The sequence below is a fragment of the Martes martes genome (assembly GCF_963455335.1).
Source record: "Martes martes genome assembly, chromosome: 8".
Lineage (NCBI taxonomy): Eukaryota > Metazoa > Chordata > Mammalia > Carnivora > Mustelidae > Martes > Martes martes.
In genome coordinates, this window is record NC_137895.1 from 42716370 (window position 1) to 42739987 (window position 23618).

General features: G+C 35.4%; 1 protein-coding gene across 1 annotated transcript in view; it reads left to right on the forward strand.

Moving 5' to 3' along the window:
• CAPS2 (calcyphosine 2) overlaps positions 1-20245 on the forward strand; it is a 44623-nt gene extending 24378 nt beyond the window's left edge. The window contains exons 12-17 of the mRNA XM_080811371.1: positions 3092-3210; positions 4641-4717; positions 6522-6676; positions 10123-10242; positions 12777-12873; positions 18728-20245. Of these exons, the coding sequence (XP_080667497.1) occupies positions 3092-3210; positions 4641-4717; positions 6522-6676; positions 10123-10242; positions 12777-12873; positions 18728-18903 (744 nt within the window). The 3' untranslated portion in view covers positions 18904-20245. The remainder of the gene's footprint in view (positions 1-3091; positions 3211-4640; positions 4718-6521; positions 6677-10122; positions 10243-12776; positions 12874-18727) is intronic.
• Positions 20246-23618: the final 3373 nt, after the last annotated feature.

Genomic DNA, 23618 nt, shown 5'->3' on the forward strand with positions numbered 1-23618 from the left:
GAGGATAGGAAATGGCTTCCAGAGGGAGGAGACAGCTCACTGAAAGAACAGAAGCGTGGAAGAGCTCGGCTTAGTTGGAGACTTGGAAGTCCTTCAGTCTGGCCGAACTTTAGTTCAAGGTCAGAGTTGGCAAGAAATGAGTCAGAGTTCGGACGCCTGGGTGGCTCAGTTGGTTAAATGTCTGCCTTTGGCTCAGGTCATGATTCCACAGGCCTGGGATCAAGTTCCATATGGGGTTTCCTGCTCAGCAGGGAGCCTGCTTCTCCCTCTACCTCTGCCCATCCCCCTGCCTGTGCTCGCTCGCTCTCTCTCTGATAAATAAATAAAATCTTAAAAAAAAAAGAGAGATGAGTCAGAGCTTATTAAGAGTAGCCTTATATTAAAGAATCATCTAAAACGTATTGGGGAGTTATTGAAAGATGAGAGGTGGATGGAATGAGGGGAGCTGACATCAGGTTTGTGATTTAGAAAGAAAGATCTCTCTGGTTACAAATGGGGAGTGGATTGAGGACTAAAAGAAAGAACCAGATTGGATTGAATTCTATTAATTAGGAAGGAGGTTATAGCAACCTAAATTAGGCAAGTGGCTGTGGCTATGAAGCTAATTAGAAAAAAATTTTAAAGTCTTCAGGAGGGGGGTGCCTGGGTGGCTCAGTGGGTTAAAGGCTTTGCCTCCAGCTCAGGTCATGATCCCAGGGTCCTGCGATTGAGCCCCACATTGGGTTCTCTGCTCGTCAGTGAGCCTGATTCCCTTCCTTTCTCTCTGCCTACTTGTGATCTCTGTCTGTCAAATAAATAATAAATAAAATCTTTAGAAAAAAATAAAGTCTTCAGGAGGGAAAATCAAGATATGTTGTGACTGGTTACATGAGGAGTTGGGATGAGGAAGAACTTTACATCTTAAACTTGGATTATATACCAGACATATGTCACTCTGGCTGGCCTCTTGAGAGCTAGAGAAAATCAGCTCCAAATCCCATTTCACATACCTGTTTATAGAATGTTTAGTGTCTATCCCAACGTTAAAGTTACCTCTAGCTCTGAACTGCTGCTCGAAAATTTTAGTATAGTTTATGACTTATTCTTACTAACCTGTTCTGTATTACTTGAACCCGGTGTAGAACTCTGCTTCCTTTTATGATTTCCAAGAAAGAATGAGGTAGAGGGGTGAGGGGAGGAGGGATAGAGAATGGAATGGAAGGATGAAGGAAGAAAAATAGGGAAGAAGAAGAGAGGGAAACCCCCCCAACACCATACATATGAGCCTTTGTGTGGCAGACATTTTGAAGGGAATATAGAGGGAGGTTTATACTGCAGCAGAGTTCGCAGCTTATAATTTATTATTAGACATTCTTTTAAAGATTTTTTTTTAAAGATTTTATTTATTTGACAGAGATCACAAGCAGGCAGAGAGGCAGGCAGAGAGAGAGAGGAAAGGAAGTAGGCTCCCTGCTGAGCAGAGAGCCTGATGCGGGGCTCGATTCCAGGACCCTGAGACCATGACCTGAGCCGAAGACAGAGGCTTTAACCCACTGAACCACCCAGGCGCTCCTATTATTAGACATTCTTATTTTTAAAAATATGTCCCTTAAACATTTCCTGTGGTATAGGTCCTCCTCTCCCATTTTCTGACACCTCCCATCCCTTGTTCTTCCCGCCATCTTCCATTTCTTTATGCAGAAATACTTGGCTTATTTTTCTTTTTTTGTGGAGGTGGGGGCAGTTCTTGTCTGCCTTCCAGCTGTTACTCTGGAACTTCTCTTTTCACTTCTGTATGCCCCACCACGGTGTTTCTCCGATACTCCCTACAAGAAATTTTAGTGCTAGCTATTAATTATTTATTATTAATTATATACAATATATATTATCATATATAATATAATCATTAATTATTAATATTAATTATTAATTATTAATACTCCTCCACACATGTGCATGAGCCCACAGACGCTTATGCATAAAAGTGCACCCACAGGTTCACTCCCAAGCGTGTACCTGTTGCTTTGGACCGACTCAGAGCTCTTCGACGCACCTAACACACACGGCGGGGCACACGTACATATGCTCACAGGCGCTACCCTGCTATACCTCTCACATAGTCTCCTTAATCACATAATGTAATCATTTCAAGAAAATTGACACACATTTTAAAGAATGGAGAGAGTATTGTTATTACAATTTTTTTAAGTAAATGCTCCAGGAAAAAGGAGAGGAAAGAAACCTCTCCCCTTATTTTCAAGAGAGGTAATTCAGCCCCTTATTTTGAATTTGTGTTTGTCCCTATTTGTCCGTACTTATTTGGGCAACTCAGAAATTAAAATAATCACTTTATAACTTTGGATTAGGGATTTTTTGATAAGAATGTTTTCACCAAAACCTTGCTGTTCCAACTAGGTTATAGTTAGTTTTACATTTATGTGAAGGTTGTTGTCAAAAGACCAGGTGTAAGAGGGTCATGAATCTATTAGGTCATCAATTTGCTGTGCATCTTTCTGTGAATCAGGAATTCTATTTCTGAACTTAGAGGCGTTATGATTTCTTTTCTTTTTTTTTCCCCAAGATTTTATTTATTTGAGAGAGAGAGTGAGCAGGAGAGAGCATGAACAGGCAGAGGGAGAAAGAGAAGCAGGCTCCCCACTGAGCAGGGAGCCTGATGCAGGGCTCGACCCCAGGACCCTGGGATCATGACCTGAGCCGAAGGCAGACGCTTAACTGACTGAGCCACCCAGGTGTCCCAGGGATGTCATAATCTCAATTAAAATAACTTGTCCTTTCTTCCTCTGACTCATAAAAAATTGGAGTTCTTATTTTTTTCACATCAATTGTTAAATCTAATGTCATTCTAATTGAGAGATTGATTGGGAAATAATTTCCTTTATTTTTCAATATTATTAGCTGAAGCCTGTGTGGTTTCTAAATATTCTCTAAATATACTTTTTTTTTCAGTATAAAAGTATACCATATCAAATATAATCAGAATCAAATTTTTTAAAATTTTAAAATTAGTATCGAAATTTTAAAATTAGTGTTAGTTGTATTTCACTCTTCATACACTTTCTAGTTTAAAGAATTCATTTGTTAATTTCTTTAGGGTGCAAACTTGACATTTTTGAGTTCCGATCATTCCAGTCTTCCAGAGAGCATAAAAGAAAACATATTACTTATACTTCGGATCACTAATATTGATCAGATAGCTTTGGATTCTCTCAAGTAAGTCAAATATGCATTTGTCATTTTGAAAGTAAGTGAAAACACTATTTTTAATTATTGTAAGATGATATTCTATCCTAAAGCATTTTGACTTTAGTTAAGCTTTATATTTTTGAAAAACAAAACAGAGCTTTATTTGTCTAATTCATGTTCTATATTGTACTCAAATACATCTTATGTGTAGAAATAGTTAAATAAAGATCAAAAGTGTTCCATTTACGTTAAAGGTTATTAATTTGCCTGTGCTATAACACCTTTATTTTGCCAAATGCCACCAAAGCAGTCAATTTTAAAAGGTAAGCTATAGTACAATATTATAACATTTCCCACATTTTAGTGTAATGCCTTTTTATTTTTTGCACTAAAAAATGTGATGGTTCTCACATGATTATAGTATTCCTTGATTGATGATATGCATAATGAAAAAATAATGCTATGAATCAAAAGTGCTTTCATTTTTAAATTTTTATTAATTTATATTTTTTAGAGAGAGAGAGCAAGCTAGGGGTGGGGAAGAGAGGGTCAAAGGAAGAGGGAGAGAGACTCTCAGATCATGATCTGTGCCGAATTTGAGAGTTAGATGCTTAATCAGTTGGGCCACACAGGTTCCCCCCGAAAAATGCTTTTAAATGAATACCTATATTATAAAACATATTTAATTTATATGTATTTTATTATATATAATATGTATGAACATTATCAGTTGCAATATATATTATTAGTATGTATTTTATAATATATGTATTCTGTGATTCAAAAAAATTCAAAGTCATTTAAAAATGCTTTGATTCATAGCAATCACAGCCTTACATATAAATAATATATATTTTATGTATATTCGTATTTACATATGAATTATGTAAGTAAAATGTAATGATATATTATCACATATAATCAATAAAATATAAATATTTTTAAATCACAGAATATATGTGTATATATGCTGTTCTTGCTGAGTGTTTCTTGGTGCTGTATGCATTTCAAAATGACAATAATTCATGTACTATATTAGAGGCCACATCCCATAAATTGGCTAAAGGATGTCTGTTTCTTTTTCATTTACTGTAGTACTCAAATGAATGCAGTTTTTTTTCTGTCTTTTTAAAATAACATTTTTGTATTTTGTACTTTCAAAGTTAAAACTGCTTTTAAATTTTATAGTTTTAATCATTCTAAAAGAACATTGAAATAGCTACAAAATGAATGTAATGTTTAAAGGTAGTTCTGGGAAGGTTTAAAGATATTAGCTCTTGATTTAGTATATTTAATTTTTCTGGGAATTATAGCAGCGAAGCTGGGACTTGGGGAATCTCTAAGCACTCTTCCAACTCTTGAGTTTCTTCGAGTCCAGAATCGGGAAGAGCTTAGAGTTTCCGTGCTCAAGATTGCAAAAGAATACATTTTTATCACTGTGAACATATCAATTACAGAACTGATTCTCTGGAGCCTGAGGATAATTTAACCAGTCAAGAAGCCAACGATAGGTTTATTTTAAAGGCCATTCAAGGTATGTATCATTACTATTGTCTCAAGTAGTTTTCATTTTCAACAATTTTCTTTGCAAGCAGTAAAGCAGTATTTTCCAGACATTTCTTAGTTTTATAACAAAGGCACTTAATTTATATTTCTTTTCTTTATTTTTTTAAGATTTTATTTCTTTGTTTGACAGACAGAGACACAGTGAGAGAGGGAACACTAGCTGGGGGAAGTGGGAGAGGGAGAAGCAGGCTTCTTGCTAAGCAGGGATTCCCATGCGGGGCTTGGGGCTCCATCCCAGGACTCTGGGATCATGACATGAGCCTAAGGCAGACGCCTAATGACTGAGCCACGCAGGTGACCCACTGATTTATATTTCTTATTTGCTTCTTTTTATGAATTTACACATTTAAAAATATTTTTATAAAGAAGATGAATTTGAAAAAAAAATGAAAATAGTTTTAGGATGTCTTCCACTTTAGTGATCTTGTTTAACTAGTATTATATGACTTATGAATTTAAGAATTTTAGAAAGTACTAGATAGTATGGGTTTTCTCCATGAAATGAATAAAATGTAAGTAATTTTGTAATATAATATTTGTCTTATGCATGAGGTGATGTCCCAAAGTGATTTATGGCAACCTCTTTTAAAAGAGAAAAATGCTAGCCTGGGAGCCAGGTTGATGTTTGGACTCTGCCATTCATAGACAAATTACATTGTGTAAATCTCTTGCACTTCTTCTTCATCTTTATAATGGGGATAACCTATTTTATTAACTTTCCTGAGTTATTGTGGTAATAAATGATATACACGCAGGCTTTGGATGCGAAAATGTGTTATAGATTTTTGTTTCTAGAATCCAGTCTTATAACCACTGAAGGATAGTAGGCTCAGACAGACAGTTCCTTTGAAGACTCTCATGGTCAAGAGGGAGGCATACATTAAACAAATAATCATAGAAATCAACTTATCATTTATAAAGTTTGATAAATCCTGATTTTTCATTTAAAAATGATATGAGAGTAAAAAGGCTAGAAACAGATTTAAAAGTTGTCTGGGATTGGGGTTTGAACTCTCCCAATATTCTTGATGTCATTGTTAGTAAATCATTTTCTCTGTTTTTTCACGGTCAGCCCAATATTTGTCACTGTTGAATCCACTGTTGACATTTGTTCTTTATTATATTTAATAACTGCTTTAGTAGAGTTAACTATATTTTCTTAAGTAAAAATGGCATAAGTTGTGTTAAGTGTAATTACTGACCTTCAAAGAGAATGCTAGAAGCTTGAGAATATAACTTAAAATTCCTAAAAAAAGGGGCTGCTTTAAGTGTGTAAGTATAAGATAGCACTGCAAAGCTTTGATGCTGTTCAATATGTAAGCTACAATTTGAAGATTTCAGATATTTTAGAAATTTTGAACTCATTATTTTTGAGTGACTTGCCTGGCGTCAATTTTATAATTATAGCAAAGAGGAAAGAGATTAAAGGTGCGAGATCATTAGATGAAGAGGAAGTCTGGAAAGTGAAAACTCAGATTTTATTTGTAACATGTAGATTATTTTCATGCTGATGAAGTGATCCCTTATTTTTCTATGTAACACTTTCACCACACAGTGGTGCTATAGTTCTAGTATATTTACATGCGATTTTGTATGTAACACTCTTGACTAAAAGCATTCTATTTTTCAAGGTCTTTTGTCAGTCCTACATACCATCTAGTTGCATATTCACATCCCTTATACCACTTACATCAACTTTAATTTTCCTATCAGAGAACCGATACATTTGTGTATAGAAAAAACTGGTTTCTGTTTCTCTTCTTCTTAAACAGATGCACTAAAAGAACAGCTACACAAAAGAGGTGTTCGTATTTTTACTGGATTGGCAAAATATCTTCAACAATTGGACAAAGAAGGAACTGGACTTTTAGATAAGGCAGATTTTAAGCAAACTCTCCAAGTATTTCACTTAGAAGTGTCTGAAAATGTAGGTACTGTGATGAATGACATAGTATTCTTAAATGGTATTATTTACTCTTCTAATGGGATTTTAGTAGTTCAGGTGTGTCTTTTTAAAAAAAAAGATTTTATTTATTTATTTTTTTTTTAAAAAGATTTTATTTATTTATTTGACAGACAGAGATCACAAGTAGACAGAGAGGCAGACAGAGAGAGAGGAAGGGAAGCAGGCTCCCCGCTGAGCAGAGAGCCCGACTCGGGGCTCCATCCCAGGTCACTGGGATCATGACCTGAGCCGAAGGCAGAGGCTTTAACCCACTGAGCCACCCAGGCACCCATATTTATTTTTTTATTTATTTAATGAGTGAGGGAACAGGCAGAAGGAGAGATTGAATCTCAAGCAAAGTCTGCACAGTGTGCTGAACCCCTGAGATCATGACCTGAGCCCAAATCAAGAGTTGGGTGCTTAACCGACTGAGCCACCTAGGTGCCCCCACGTGTCTCTTTCTTTATGCTTCATAATCAGTGTTAGTCATCAGGTGACAAGTCTTGTTAATTTTAATCTCATTATTCATTCTTCCCTCATAATTTAATAGAACCTAATAAGTAGGCATTGTTTGAAGCTCTGAGAGTGCATACTCTATACTCTTAAGGTCTTCATAATTAGAAGAAAAGAAAGATGAAGGATTATGAAAGACTATATGTGTTAAATAGAGAATGCTTACAGAACACATGGGATTATTCCAGGCCAGGTTATGGGGAAGAAGAGAGAAGATTGTAGGATTCCTGGAGAAGGGCATAACTGAGCTGAGTTCTGAAGGATGAGGAGGAGTTAAACAGGCAAGGGGGAGGGGGGAAGAACGTGGGTCAGACAATGAATATTTCACACAAAGGGGAAGCACATGGGAAGGCATGAAAGGGAGGAGGAGGCGTGTAGCCTGTTTTAAGAATTGCAAAAGGCCAAAAGCAACCCCCTGCTTCCCAACAAGCAACAAGAGCTTTTATACATCCTGTTCCCTGTATGGTGAGCAATCTTCCACTAGACCTTTGCAGGGCTGGATTTTCCATCATTTAGGCTTTCTCTATGGGAAGCACTATACTGACACTTCTGTCTAAAGCAGTGCCTATCTGATCCTTGGTCCTCTCTTATACCATTTATCATATTATTTTCTTCATACCACTTCACAAGTATTTTCTGGCTTTTCTGGCAAGTAGAGTGTTAGATCCATTAGGACGGGGACCAACGTGCTTCTGGTTTCCTGCTGTGTCTAACACCTCCAATGGAACCTTGCATATGGCAAGTGCTGAAGAAACAGCATAGTTAACATGGACAGATGTATGGAAAGAAGGAAAAGAGAAAAATGGGGAGAAATAAGCCTGGTGGGGTCCATTATCTTGAAGCCTTGCATGCTATGCTAAGAAGTTTGGGTTTCTTTCTAAAAGTAAATTTGAAACATGTCTACCTTGAGGGTTTCAGATCAGAGATTCTCTTGCATTGTTCTCTCTTGCTTCAGATAGTCTTGTCACAAGATGTAGTGTACTTGTGGAAGGAACACTGGGAATTGAACTTAGGAGATATAGATTCAAGTTCTGGACCCACTAATTCAGCTCTGTGATCTTGCATAGGTCTTTTTTAACTTTTCTGATTGACAGGCTCTGCTTGGGCAATCTACAGATAATACCTGTGGTCAGAGTTACTTTGAACCTCAGATGAGAAAATTACATGGGAATAGGCCTTTTCAACTAAAATTCTGTGCCAGTGTGATGTTGTTTATCATTGTTGTCACATACCTGTCCTTTGTGTTTTTTACTGAGTTTAACCTTGTGGCCCACTTAGTGATACATATTAGAGATCCTCTAACTTCATTTCTTCCTCTTAATAATAATAATATAGTAAAAACAGCAATAGAAAATTAGAAGCCTTGGTGTCTTTATCCACAGTCATACAGGTAATTAATAACTGAGTTAGAGCTAGTGCCCAGATAATCTAGGTCAGTCTTTTATTCTTTCTGCATCAACCAGTACTTCTTTTCTTGGTTGATTTGCTAAATTTTTGTCCCTGGAGTCAGAAATAGAAACGAAAATAATTATATAAGACTTCTAGCATAGGGAAAACATATATTATGAAAATACGAGTAAGCTTCCCTTTTACCCATTTAAAAAATAATATTCCCTGCTTTTGCCCCTGTACTATCACTAGAGACTGCCCATGAAATGATAAGCAGAAATAAGAACTCAAGAATCACCAATCTGGGTCTAATTGTGGAAGTAGTTTGGGGAAGGCATAGTCATTCTCTTTGATCTGAAATTTAAAAAATTGATATGCACCCTAAGTAGCTTAATTTATTAGAGATACTATCAATAAATTTAAGCTCAGTTTTTTTCAACTGAATTATCATTTTCCAGTCTGTACCATATCTTAGAAAGACTTACATGAATTTGTTGCCCGTTTTGGTAAATTATTCCATTTTTGAAAATTATTTCTTTTAAGCTTCAAGCGGTATCTTTTAATTCTAGTATTCCATGAGTTGGGCATGCAAATTCATCTTTTATCTGTATTATGTAAGATTTTAAAGGTCAAGCTCATTTTTAAATTTAAGAGCGCATTCTACAGACACTTAAAGTTAGTCATGTGCTAGGCATTATGACAGACAAATTAGGGGTTATTGAAAATTGGGGGAAGCAGGGCATCTTAAGATTGAGTTTTTATTAGAATTTTAATTGAAAAAAGCAGGAGGAAGTAGAACTTTTTTGAGTCCCCTTGTTTGTCAGTCACCTTGCTAGATGTCTTATTTACAATCTTGTTTAAAGCTAACAACTTGACCGAAACTTTGAAAATATATTTATGTACCTGAGTTTAAGAAAACCCCATCTGCATTATTTTGTTGTTGTTATTAGGAACTCTGTGACTAGAACATTCTATTAAATTGTGCATTTGCAAAGAAGTAAGTGGCAATGGTAAAATCAACAAACTGGCATAAGGATTTACTCAAAATAACACCTTTCAGTGTGAATGGCGGGATAATATTGGAGCCATTTAGATCTTTTGCACTTTGAAACATGACAACTAGCAGAAATACCACTAGTGGCCCTAATGCCAATTGCAAGCACTATAGAACCTGAAGTGAATTTTTAATTGTCAAATATATAATACATTAAAAATAATTAAATGTTCAAATTCCAGTAAGTGGTGAGCATTTTTGTATCGAAAGGAATCAAACTTAAAATAAGAATTTGTGACACTGATACTCCTAAATGACCCTGAATTTTACAGAACTGTCCACCACAGAATTCCTTTAAATGGTTTTCTTAGTGCCTTTGCTTGGGCTTATATGTAACTTTTTGGAATTGTCTTGTTAAACCTGCTTCTTTGCCTGGGGCTACAAAAGTAGTAACAAAATAGTATTCGGATGAGTTTTGTTGTGGTCATATATAACTAAAAGGTGAAACAGTGGTCTCTGTGAATATGTCTAGGATTTTGAGTCTGCATGGCAAATTCTGAATGGCAATGACAGTGGCAAGGTTGATTATGGAGAATTCAAACGTGCCATTATTGGTGAAATGAATGAATACAGGAAATCATTTGTTCGAAAGGTAATTTTGTTAAATAATCTTTGAAATAGTTACTTTTAAAAGTTTTTAAAAATTTTTGTAATTTGTTTGAGAGAGAAGGCATGCACATGCGCAGGGGTACACAAGCAGGGGAGGGGGGGGAGGTGGTGGGGAGTGAGGGGGCGGGGGGGGGGTGAGGGGGCGGGCAGAGGGAGAAGCAGATTTCCTGCTGAGCCAGGAACCTGGTGCGGGACTCCATCACAGGACTCCAGGACCATGACCTGAGCAGAAGGCAGATGCTTAACTGACTGAGCCATGCAAGCACCCCTGAAATAGTTACTTTTAGTAGAGTGTTGGGTTCATTATTTTACAACTTTATTGATTATTATTGAACATGTTTTAAATCCCTTCACCTGTAATAAATTTTGGAATTAGTAAAATACAGGCAAACACATACATATACAAATCTACCAGGATAAAGCAAAATAATTTATGCAATTGTTTTAGGAACAGACTTTACAAGACCAGTGCTCTAACCCCTGAGCTACGGAGATGTCCCCTTGTTTTAGGAACAGATTTTAAAAGGAAAATAAAATCTGAAATCAAATTTTGGTTCACACATTACTAGTTCCATAAATTTCTGGCTCCAAAAATAACTAGTTATATGATTATCTATTATTAAATGTCTCTGAGCCTTAGTTTCTTGTCTCATAGAGTTGGTATAAGGACTAAACTTGTAAAATTCTTAGCATTGTGGCTGTTCTAGTGTCAAGGCTCAATACATGTTATCTTAGGAGTATGACTAAGAGATGTTTCTCTGGTTTTTATAATATGCATATTAGCTAGCTGTTCAAATGAAGGTTAAAATGACTATTAAATTGGAATTAAAAACAGGAGCCCTGATTTTTTTTTTTTTTTTAAGATTCTCTTCTTTATTTTAGAGAGAGAGAGAGAGAGAGAGAGAAGCATGCTTGGGCATGTGTGAGTGAGGGAAGGGGCAGAGGGAGAAGGAGAGAGAATCTCAAGCAGGCTCCACCCCAGTGAGCCCAATACAGTCTTGATCCACAGCCCTGAGATCATGACCTGAGCCCAAATCAAGAATCGAGGCTTAACCTACTGAGCCATCCAGGCACCCCAGGAGGCCCTGATTTTTATAGGAAACTACATCTTACTCAGGTTCTGCTGGCCATTTTTAGAGCATACTTTTGAGCAATGTAGTTTCTTTCTCTTTCAAATATGTACCTGTGTGTATGTATCTAATATTGAAACAAAGCTTTTGTGTATAGAAGAGTATAAACAATTACATGAGGTATAAATCTCAAATAGAAAATATCAAAATCTTTACTGGCCAAAAGACACAATAAAAACTTCATGTTAAATGAATTAATCACATAATAATTTATAAATTTGCTCTTATTTGTACTTTTCATGTCCAGGTGACAGATGTATCAGGAGTAGAAGCTAGAGGGTTATCTCCTTCATAAATCTTGATACTAGGAAAAGAGGATAAAAGTAGAGTTATAAAGTACTGTATTAGTTCACCAGGGCTGCCATAACAAATACTACAGACTGGGTGATTTAAATAACAGAAATGTATTGTCTCACAGTTGTGGAGGCTTGAAATCCAAGATCAAGATGTTAGCAGGTTTGGTATCTTCTGAGGTTTCTCTCCTTCGCTTGTGACTGGCTGTCTTTTCCCTCTATGCTCACATGGTCATCCTTCAGTCTGCGTCTGTGTCCTCATCTCCTCCTCTTGTAAGGACACTGGCCATGTTGGATTACAGCCCACCCTAGCAAATCTATTTTAACTTAAATTACCTCTTTAAAGGCCCTATCTCCACAATAGCAGTCGTATTCTGAGGCACTGGAGCAGGGGAGGAGTTAGGGCTTCAATGTATAATGGGGGGGGGGGGATTCAGCCCATAAAAGGTACCATATTTCTGTGAACACATTATTGTGAATAAACAAACTTGATTATAGTTTTGACTCTTTTGGAAATGTGGGCTGTTGCTTTGGGTTGGTTGTGTATTCTATATACCCATTCCTCTTGCCCGTAAAATATTTTTTTATTTTACAGTACTAAAAATTGCATTGAATTTAGCAGAGCAGTAAAACAACTGGCATATCAAAAGGTGGTGTTAAATTTCAGGAAATAGAGTAACATAAGCTGTTTAAAAAATACGGTACTTTCTTATTGAATTTAGTGATGAATATTTGCATGTTCACTTTTTTAATCAAAATGGTCCTGGCAATTTGTCTTGGCCATTTATCAGTTTCTTATAAATCCTAGAGGTGGAAGTTACCAGAAAGGTCTTTTACCCAACTCTTCAATATGAGAAGAGAAAAGCTAGGGCAACAGAGGTTAGCTTACTATCTCAAGGTCAGGGTGGCAGAGAGTGCAGTTTACCTAACATCTTGCTCCAGTAACTTCCTATATTCATAATACTTCCTTCTTATAGCAGTTCAGTACTTTTAAACTGGCTTTTTAGAGCTTAAGGATAACCTACAGAATAGAAAATTGGGTTCTCATGTCTAATGATTTCATAGAAAAAAATAACATTTTTTTCTTTATTTAGGCCTTCATGAAATTGGATTTCAACAAAACTGGCTGTGTGCCTATTACAGACATAAGAAAATGTTACTGTGCAAAGAAGCATCCTCAAGTAATTTCAGGTAATTATTATGAGTCAAAATGCATTAGATTTCTAAAATGTTAATAAAAGTAAAATCTTAAATTATATTAACTTACCGTGTAGACTTGGGGCCATTAAGGGAGGAAATAAACACTTATTTTTTAAACCAGAAACATAAGAGCCATTTGACCTTCATCATTTAAATATTCTGAGGTCTATTGTTTATGCTTTTTTTTTTTGATGCTTATGAAATGAGATTGAATTTTTATTTCTTACTGAGGAGATCATGAGGAATTTGAGTTAGGACAGAATGGATTTAGAGGACAGATAATTACATGTGCAAGTTCTCTGGGTTAGTTTTACTGTATCTTCGTATACTTGAAGATTCAAGACAGAAAGTGAATGTCTTTCTCTGGGAATGGTGGTATATATATAACGGGCATACATATGTGTATCAAAATTTGAGGATCTAGAAAATATCTCAAATACATACAGGCAATTTAGGATGGCTTGACTTAACAATTTTCTGACTTTACAACAGTACTAAAACAATGTGCATTTAGTAGAAACTGTACTTCAAATTTTGCATTTTGATCTTCGCCCTGGCTAGCATTCACAGTTTGATACTCTCTTGTGAAGCTGGGCAGCGGTAGCAAGAGGCAGCTCCCAGCTGGCCATGTGACCAGGAGGGTCAACAACCTATACACTTACGTAATCATTCTATACCCATATGGCTATTCTGTTTTTCACTTTCAGTACAGTATTCAATAAATTACATGAGATATTCAATACTTTATTATATATGTGTATGTATACATACATGTATATACAGTATATATACATATATATACAATATTCGATAAATTACATGAGATACTCAATACTATATTATAAAATGGGCTTTGCCTTAGGTGATTTTGCCCAAGTGTAGGCTAATTGTAAGTGTTCTGGGCACGACTAAGGTGGGCTAGGTTAAGCTATGGTGTTTTAGGTTAGGTGAATTGAGAGCATTTTCAGCTTAAGACAGTTTCAGTTTACAATGGGTTTATCAGATACAACTTTATCGTTAAGTCAGGGAAGATCTGTAATTTTAGAGATTCATTACGTACTATATTTTTTCTGACTTTAATTTTTATATAGTTGATTTATTAATACATTCTTAGTATGAAGAAAGTATTTGGCCACAGTGACTCTCCTCTTTTCATCACACGTTCCTCTATAGAGGTAATGTTATCATTTAATATATATACACTTCAGTCCTTACTCTATGAATTTTCATAGCTGTATAGGTGCTATAAATATCAAATACTTCTTGTGTGTGTATATATATATATATATATATATATATATATTCTTTTTAGCATGACAGGTACACTAAACACACTTGGTACGTAGTTTACTTTTTACATTCAAAAATATGTTTTGGAGCTCTTGCCATATTAATCTGTATTGAGCCACCTTATTTTTAATCTGCATATTATTCTTTTTAAAAATCAGTACACTACAATTTACCTAGTTAGGTTCCTACTGGCAGACTTTAAATTTCTAAACAATGAAGCAATGAATATGCTTATTTGTGACTCCTTAGGCTCATTTTCTGCTATTTTCTATGGGGTGGTAATTTCAATACCTAGAATATCTACATTTCAAATTTTAACTGATACTTAAAATTGCATTATAAGATGGCTATACCAGATTATATTGCCATTAGTTGGAGAATTCATTTCCCTGACTGTCATCCCAACACCACAGAATTTTGCCAATCTGATAGACTAAAAAAAAATTTTATTTGCATTTCCCTGGTTATTTGGAAGGTTAAACATATTTTTGTATTTTTTGACCATTTGTAATTTATATCTTATGAAGTTTCTTTCTAATATATGATTTTGATCATATACTGTTAAATACTCTTATAGAATACTATTCCAGAATTTTCCTTTGATATTTTTATTATTAAAAGAAGTTACCCTGTAATTACTTTTGTTTATCACCATTAACCCTTGTAAATGGTTTATTTATTACTTTTAATTATGAAGTGAAAAAAACAGCAATTTGTTATAAAGATTAAAGCTAACTATCACTGGCTTCCCGATTTCTGATAGTCTAAGGTCAGAATAGTTTAATTTGCTTATCAATGACTTTAAATGAACTGCAGTTGCTCTTAGAAAATTTCTAGCATTATTGAATTGGATTTAGCATATCTTTTTCTTTAAACCTATGTCATTCTCAGCTTTTCTTCCTTAATTAGCTTGCTAAATATAAGAACAAGATAGTTTTATTTCAAAATTAGGTGATTTCAACATCCTACATTGTTTTTCTCTTTGTTTTCTCCCTTCTAACGATCTTAATTAAGTTGCTAAAACAGCTTTAGTTTTGTTAGATGTCATTGAATTGTTGGTGAGGGTTTTGTTCTTGTTGGATAAGCCTTCATTAGTTTAAGAAATTCCAACACCTCAAAAAAAAAAGATAAACCCAAAAACCCAAAATTCCATATCTCATCTTTGCATTCACATTAAGGAAGATAAGCTAGTAGGTACAAGCAGTCTTAAAAAGAAGAACACCCATTCTAGTTTTTTAAAGTTTAAAGTTTAAAAATATTACCTATCAATACAAATTATAATCTAGTCGCATGCCCATCTCTGGAATATAAATTATTTACAATTAAAAAATATTTATCTATTTGAGAAAGAGAGAGAGAGAGTGAGCAAAGGGAGGGACAGAGTGAGAAGGAGAGAAGCAGACTTCCCTCCAAATTTGGAGCCCAATGCGGGATTCCTGTCATGACTCCAGGATCATACCAGAGCCAAATCTAGAGTTGGACACTCAACTGACTAAGCCACCCAGGCGCCCCTAGATTATTTACAATTTATAATTAATTTCAAATTAAGGCTTTTGTAGCACAATTTTACTATAGAAAATACTTTCTTTTTACTTTACTTAAATAACTTATTAGAAAAAGGTATTTTCAGCTTTAATAGAAATGAAATGTCCCAAATGTATTTCTCTGTAGAGATATCATCATTGTTTATTAAAATACTTCATGGTGGGACACCTGGGTGGCTCAGTTGGTTAAGCATCTGCCTTTAGCTCAGGTCATGATCCCTCGGTCCCAGGATGGAGTCCCATGTCAGGCTCCCTGCTCAGTGGGGAGGAGCCTTCTTCTCCCTCTGCCTGCTGCTCCCCCTGCTTGTGCTCTCTCCCTCTCTCTGTCTCTCTGACAAATAAATACATAAAGTCTTTTAAAAAAATAAAATAAAATACTTCATGGTGTCCAAGTAAACAGAAAGAAAGGTTAGTTAAAAATGATAAAAGGTAAGTAGTTCTTGGATGGTGATACAGAGGAGGTATAAAATTCTCGAGTATTTGAAACAAAAATTTAAATAAAAAATGTTTTCATTAAAAAATAGTATGGGTGATAAACAAAGGAGGAAATCTCTTTTGCCAACAGGTATATATTTTTATATATATTAGATTTTGGTTAATTTTAACCCTTGACTAACACTCAATCACAAATTCACTCTGTTGTTTTATATTACCATTTCTGCAGAGCATAATTATCCAGTCCTTGTTCATTCAGCCTTTTTTAAAAATAAAATAATCATTTTCTTTATTTTGCACATACTTTTAAAAGACAGCAAACGTCTAAAGCATTTTTTTTTAATTTGAAAGGCCCTTAACAATGAATTATTATCTAAGTCCCTTAGAGAACTTCTGCTTTTTGAAAAAGATCCAACTCTTATCCTAATTTTGCCCACCTGGGTGGGTGGTATTCCCAATTTAAGTTTGTAATTTTAAAATGCAACATGGCTTCAGAGTGATTTAGAGGGTCATTTAGATTTCTCTGACACTTTTTGCCTTTGTATATGGGTCTCTATTTTCTTTGATTATCATCTGACCATATTTTGTAGCTTCCTTTCATCTTTTAATTCCTTTTATTAAAAACTTAAAGAATGTCTTTTTTCCTCCTCCATGCTAGGATCCTGGGAATAGATATAGATCCATGTGAGTAGGGTAGAACCTGAGATAGCTCCTTCATTTTCACAGACCACAAAATAACCCAAGCTACTTAATTAAATAACTTATTGTTCTCTTTCTGAATCAAAAAAAATCAAATGAATTAAAAGGCTGAATCAGATATTTTATGTTGCCTCTTTGGTTTTTTGTTTTGTTTTGTTTTAAAGATTTTATTTATTTATTTGTCAGAGAGAGAAAGAGAGCTAGTGTACAAGCAGGGGGAGCAGCAGAGGGAGAGGGAGAAGCAGGGTCCCTGCTGAGTAAGGAGCCTGATGCTGGGAGATCCTGACCTGAGCTGAAGGCAGACGCTTAACCAACTGAGCCACAGGTGTCCCTGTGTTTTGTTTTGTTTTAAGGACTTTTACAGTATTTTAATTGAATTTAAATGGCTGTGAAAGGGTGATTCTAGAGATATAAAATTTCCAGGTTTAATATATTCTTCCTGATTTGCTAAAATTGACCTGCTTCTCCCAAATTAAGCTCAGTGAAATATTCTTTTTAGAAGTACTTTTCAGTCACGATCCTTGGGTGGAGACTACAATGTCTCAATCATCTCAGTAATACGCAAGGTTAGGAATCTTAACGGGTATAGCATGTTCAAATGAGTAATTTTCTTTCTTTTAGATTTTATTTATTTATTTATTTAAATTAAAGTTAGTTAACATATAATGTATTGTTAGTTTTAGGATAGAGTTTAGTGACTCATCAGTCGCATACAACACCCAGTGCTCATTACAACACGTTCCCTCCTTAATGCCCATCACCCAGTTACCCCAGCCCCCCACCCCCCTCTACAGCCCCAAGTTTGTTCCTTATAGCTAAGTCTCTTACAGTTTGCCTCCCTCTCTGTTTTTTCTTTCATTTCATTTTTCACTCCCTTCCCCTATGATCATCAGTTTTATTTCTTAAATTCCACATATGAACAAAATCATATGGTATTTGTCTCTCTGACTGACTTATTTTACTTAGCAGTTATGTTCTCTCTTTAAATAACAAATTGAAGCATTATATTTTTTTACATTTTTGATTCTCAGTAGCATCTTCCTATAGAATGAAATTAATCATATTTAGTATGATGTAGTGGAAATAGCCTACTTAATGTCAGAGATTAAAATAGAGTGATTTAATCTGGTGAAAATTCTTCCGGCAAAGATTTTCATAGGCCTTTGAATCTTATTTGTGGTAATATTTTCTAGCTGCAGTTATGAGTAACTGATTCATAAAATAACTAATGCCTGAATATAGGGATGTTTTTCACGCATTGGGTTACTGCGTTAACAGCCTATAAATCTTTGAAATTATTTACTTGTTTTCTTCTTTCCTCATTTCTAATGAGAATAAAGCTGAGTCCTCTAAAACATTAAGATATAAAAGAATATCTACAGTAGTGACTCTTATTTTGTTTATACCTATAAGACACATCTGATCAGAGGCTTAAAAGTTGCCTTGAATGTGTATTGAAGTCATCACCATTAAATTCTTTTTAAAATTTTTTTATTATTTATTTATTTATTTATTTTTTAAGATTTTATTTATTTGACAGAGATCACAAGTAGGCAGAGAGGCAGGCAGAGAGAGAGAGAGGAAGGGAAGCAGGCTCCCCGCCAAGCAGAGAGCCCGATGCGGGGCTCGATCCCAGGACCCCGAGATCATGACTCGAGCCGAAGGCAGAGGCTTTAAACCCACTGAGCCACCCAGGTGCCCCACCATTAAATTCTGATTCATGCAAGAAACTTACTTGAATAAATTGGAGGGTAGTTTGACATAAGATTTGAAATTCTTGAAAAGATTTCATAAGGTGATTAAGTATTTCTTTATCGTCATCAGTCATTTTACTAGTGTTTTAAGGAGATTGTTTCACAGTCGGTACTATCTTACAGGCCATTCCACAGAGGAAGAAATCGAATTATCTTTTCTAGAAACATTAAAAGATGCCTGCAGCAAGTCTGATGAAGTGACCTATGGCGAATTTGAAGATTACTATGAAGGTCTAAGTATAGGGATAGTACATGATGAAGATTTTGTTAATATTGTACGTACTCCTTGGGGGATTTAGTTTTTTTAGAATGAGTGTGTCTTCAGCACTAAGCCTTCTAAAGGCGAGGTGAATTGAATGTAAAATGTGGTCAAACCCTGGAATATATTTTTCTAGGACTTCTTTTGTTTTTTTTTTTTTTCTCAAACAGGTTGAGCCTGGTAGGAGGAATCAGAAAAAGAGCTGAAGGGAGGTATATATCTGGTCATGTGCATGTCTGAGTGTTTGCCTGACTCTAAGCGTGTAAAGCTCTATCTTGCTGGTTCATTACTTATCTTGGATGTGTTTTAAAGGTCAATTTTAAAAAAAATTATTTTATTTGTGTGTGTGTGTGTTCCAGAATTCATTGTTTATGCACCACACCCAGTGCTCCATGCAATACGTGCCCTCCATAATACCCACCACCAGGCTCACCCAACCCCCCATCCCTCTCCCCTCCATAAAGGTCATTGTTAAGATTAGGCTTCGTAGGAAAGTTACATCTGTATCAAACTATAGAGTTTCTATATAGTAACCAAGTTACTGGTCCATTGTTTTTTGGCTACCCATTCCCCAAAATATGATTGCCACCGTTCTCAATTTGATGAACTGGAATGGAGTCCAAAGCCTCTAAGACTTCAAATAGTTCAGCTTGTTTAAAACATTTGAAAACATTAAAAGAATTAGAGGATATGCAAGAGAAATTTTCCACATGGTATAGATGTTTTCTGTAGCATAAATATTTAGAATGATGGAGGCTTACCCTTCAAATGCTTATTTAAATACTGACTTGTCTTGTGGATTCTTCTAAATTATGTGCTGTTGCTTGTCCAGTAGAACACGATGTAATTATTCAAATGATCAGCTCTGTTCGTTCTTTTGTTCTATTTTTAACTGGAATCCTTATTACCTACACAGAATTACTGTTAGCTAGAAACAATACAAAATGGGAGGGAAAATATTTTCTTAGATTTTTAAATAAAGATCTCAAAAAGTGCATTATCCCATGTATGGACTCAGGGATAGTTTAGTAATTCTTAACAAAATGTAAAAGGATGTTTGTGTCCTAAAATGAATGTATGTTATTCTAAACATCTCTTTTTGTTATACTAAACAAGTAACATATTTTCTTCTGAATAGATATTATTTAATGGTTAGATGTATTATAATTGTCCTTTCCAGTCTTATGTTGTTAAGCATATTTTCTTGTGAATATAATCAGAAAATGTATAGACTGTCATATTGTGAAAAAAGGGAAGATTCTTCTGGGATTTAACATGTTAATGTCACAGCATACTCTTGAATAAGCCTCCACCTTCTTAATATGAATATTCATATGTGTTTGCAAAAAGTTTCTCTACTTAGGAGCTTAGGAATAGTTAATTTCTCATTATTTTACACTTTATTTCAGTGTTGAGTTAGAAAATACATATTCAATATGTTATTTGTGTATTTTGTTAAATTTTAATTGGTGGCACAATAAATCATTCTGCATTTGCTTTATTGTCTGCATTCTTTGATTTTGGTACAATAAAATCTATTATTTAGTACCCAGTTTAATAGAGGAGCATTTAATTACGTAGTTACATTTTCAAACACCCACAGCATAATAACTGACATTTGAAATTCTATGCTTAACAGTCTTTAGGAGTCTAAAATATCTCTTGATTAACTTTAAAATATTAAATATGAAATTATATGTTGTAGTGATGTTACATGAATTTTATGGCTAAGTATATTTTATCATTCTCTAGATCTTCAAGAGGTCTTTGTGGTATAGAGTTGTTTTCCCAGTAGCTATACTATTTATTGAATTCTACATATTAATTTTAGTGTCTCTATTCTTATAAATAATGCTTTACAGAATTTTTGGGGCAACTCAAACTATATTAGAAAACAAGGGATACTATTTAGGAATTTTAAGTTATATTTTAATTAGGAAAGAATATATATTTGAATAATGGAGCAACTAGAGCATAATATAGATAAAAGTGTATGTTCCTCTTTTAAATTTTATAGTATATGACCATATGTACTTAATGAACCAGTGACTGTAGAGTCACATAGAGTCACTTAAAATAACACATAAGGGCACCTGGGTGGCTCAGTGGGTTAAAGCCTCTGCTTTTGGCTCGGGTCATGATCCCAGGGTCCTGGGATCGAGTCCCGCATCTGGTTCTCTGCTCAGCAGGGAGCCTGCTTCCTCCTCTCTCTCTGCCTGCTTCTCTGCCTACTTGTGATCTCTGTCTGTCAAATGAATACATAAAATCTTTTTAAAAAAATCTTAAAAAAAAATAACACATAATTTTGATGCTATGAAACACATTTTATTAATTACTTTGGATTTCCAGTCAAATTTGTTGTGAATTACTTCAGGAGAGAATTGTGTTTAATAGGCTGTGCTTACTGCAGGTTATTTAACATGCATATATATCTATGTGAGATTATGGTTTATAATGCTTGAATAAACAAAATATGTACTGTGATAAAATGTAGTCACTACTAGGTTGGCCAACAAGGGCAAACATCTGCAGTTAAAGCATTTAAAGAAGTAGAAGGAACTGAACCAAAATGACAAGCTGAGCATGAGAAGGGCAATGAAAATTCAGTGGGTTGATAGGGAAGTGTTAGAATCTGATAATGAGGAAAAGGTCCTGTTATAACCTTCCATTTTTACTTTATGGTTATATAAACTTCTAAGGAAAACACATTTTTTTAATGTCTTCATATATAAGTGCGTCATAGTGCAGCTTCTGTTCCTTTGAGCTTGATTTCATTTAGCCAGTCATGTAGATGGTTGACCATTAAACAACATGGAGGTAAGGTCGCTGATCCCCTGTACGGTAGAAAATCTGCCTATAATTTTTGACTCCCCCAGAACTTAAGTACTAATAGCCTATTGTTGACCAGAATCCTCACCAATAACATACATAGTCAACTAACACATATTTTGTATGTTACATTATATACTGCATTCTCAAAATAAAGTAAGCTAGAGAAAAGAAAATGTTATTAAAATCATTTTCAGGACTGTGTTTATAAAAAAAATTCCGAGTGTAGGCAGACCTGCACAGATCAAATCCTTATTGCTCAAGGGTCAACGGTATTTACTGTGTGACACTATTCCATGAAATTTCCAAGGCTCTCAATAGTTTAGATTTTTCTCACACGCTGTATATCCACTTTGTCTCAAGTCCTGTGGTATCTTACTTTTGAATCCGTTGCTTTCACTCTTCTCAATGCCTATTCCTTTGCTCAAGCTCTTACCACCTTTCATGTGTATTATCCCCACATCAACTCTGCCTCCTCCCCAATCCCACTTTAACCCATCCTACACGTTGCTATTAGAATGATTTTTCTAAAATGTACTTCCATTACTTAAGTCCTTCCATGATATCCCATACCTTTTAGAGAAGTTCAAACTGCTCACGTTAACACATAAAACCTAAATAATCTGGTCTCCCTAAGCTCATCTCCCTCTCCACACTCCACTCTCCTTGTCCCCCTCCCCAGCCCCCCTCTTCATCCCCCCTCCCCAGCCATTCTGAGCTACTTCTTGTTTTTAGACTGGATTGTGAGGTGTCAAACCTCTGTGACTTCAGAACTGCTCTGCTGCTTCTGTCTGAAATGCTTTCCTCCATTAATACATCTAAGTTAACTCCTACTGATTTTCTAACACTAGCTCAAGAACCATCTCTTCTAGAAAGCTAATGCAGAAAAGCTCTTGAGTCTGATACAGTTGTCCTTCTTTGGATCTCAGAGGCAGCCTGTGTGAGCCTTTCATCCAGCATTTATCACTTCATATTATAGTTATTACTTCGCTTATGTTTTCCCACGATTTGTAAGCTTTTCAAGGGTAAGGACCATATCTTACTTCACTTTACGAGCCTGGTATCTAATGCAGGATGCCTGACAAGTGGTAGGTGTTCAGTCAAGATTTGCTAACTGGGTAAATATGATTTTGAGCAACAAGTGTTATGGTTCTTACAGTTTAACATTGTTGCTTTAAAACACTATAGCATAGACTATTGAACAGTATGAATGTGCACTTTAGTGCAAACTTCAATTACAGGGGCAGTAAGTTTCCCTAATAAAGAATGCACAGACTGGAGGTGTTTGAGTTAGCACTTTATCGACAAGACCTTACCACTCCAGGGGCTACCATATTCACTTCAGCTAGCTGGAACTCAGTCAGTATTTGATCCTACAGAACAAGCCTCCTAAGCACAAGTGGGTTTGATCCATAAAAACAGTGTATCATTGAATCTCTAAATGGTCTTGTGTACCCCTGTGGATTAGAACTTCTGGTTACCCAACTATAACAGTATAGTAACCAGGTGCCTCCCCTTCTGGGGCTGCTGCTTCCAGGGATCTTTTGTGCATTGTGATGGTTGGCGTTCCCAAGGGGACGAACTGCTGGGATTTCACTAAGTTTACAGATGAGGTTGTGTCATCTCCTCCTGCCTCCTTGCTAAGAAATGCTCATTTTGTTTGTTAAATATTTTATTTGAGAGAGAGAAAGAGATCGAGAGAGAGCGTGCGCATGGGGATGTAAGCAGGGGAAGGGCAGGGGGAGGGAGAGAGAGAATCCTAAGCAGGCTCCATGCTGAGCATGGAGCTCAGGGTGGGACTGAATCCCATGACCCTGAGATCATGACCTGAGTGGAAATCAAGACTTGGAGGCTTAAGTGACAGCTACCCAGCTGCCTCAGAAATTCTTGCTTAATAAATGTCTGTATGTGTGGCAGAATTTGGTC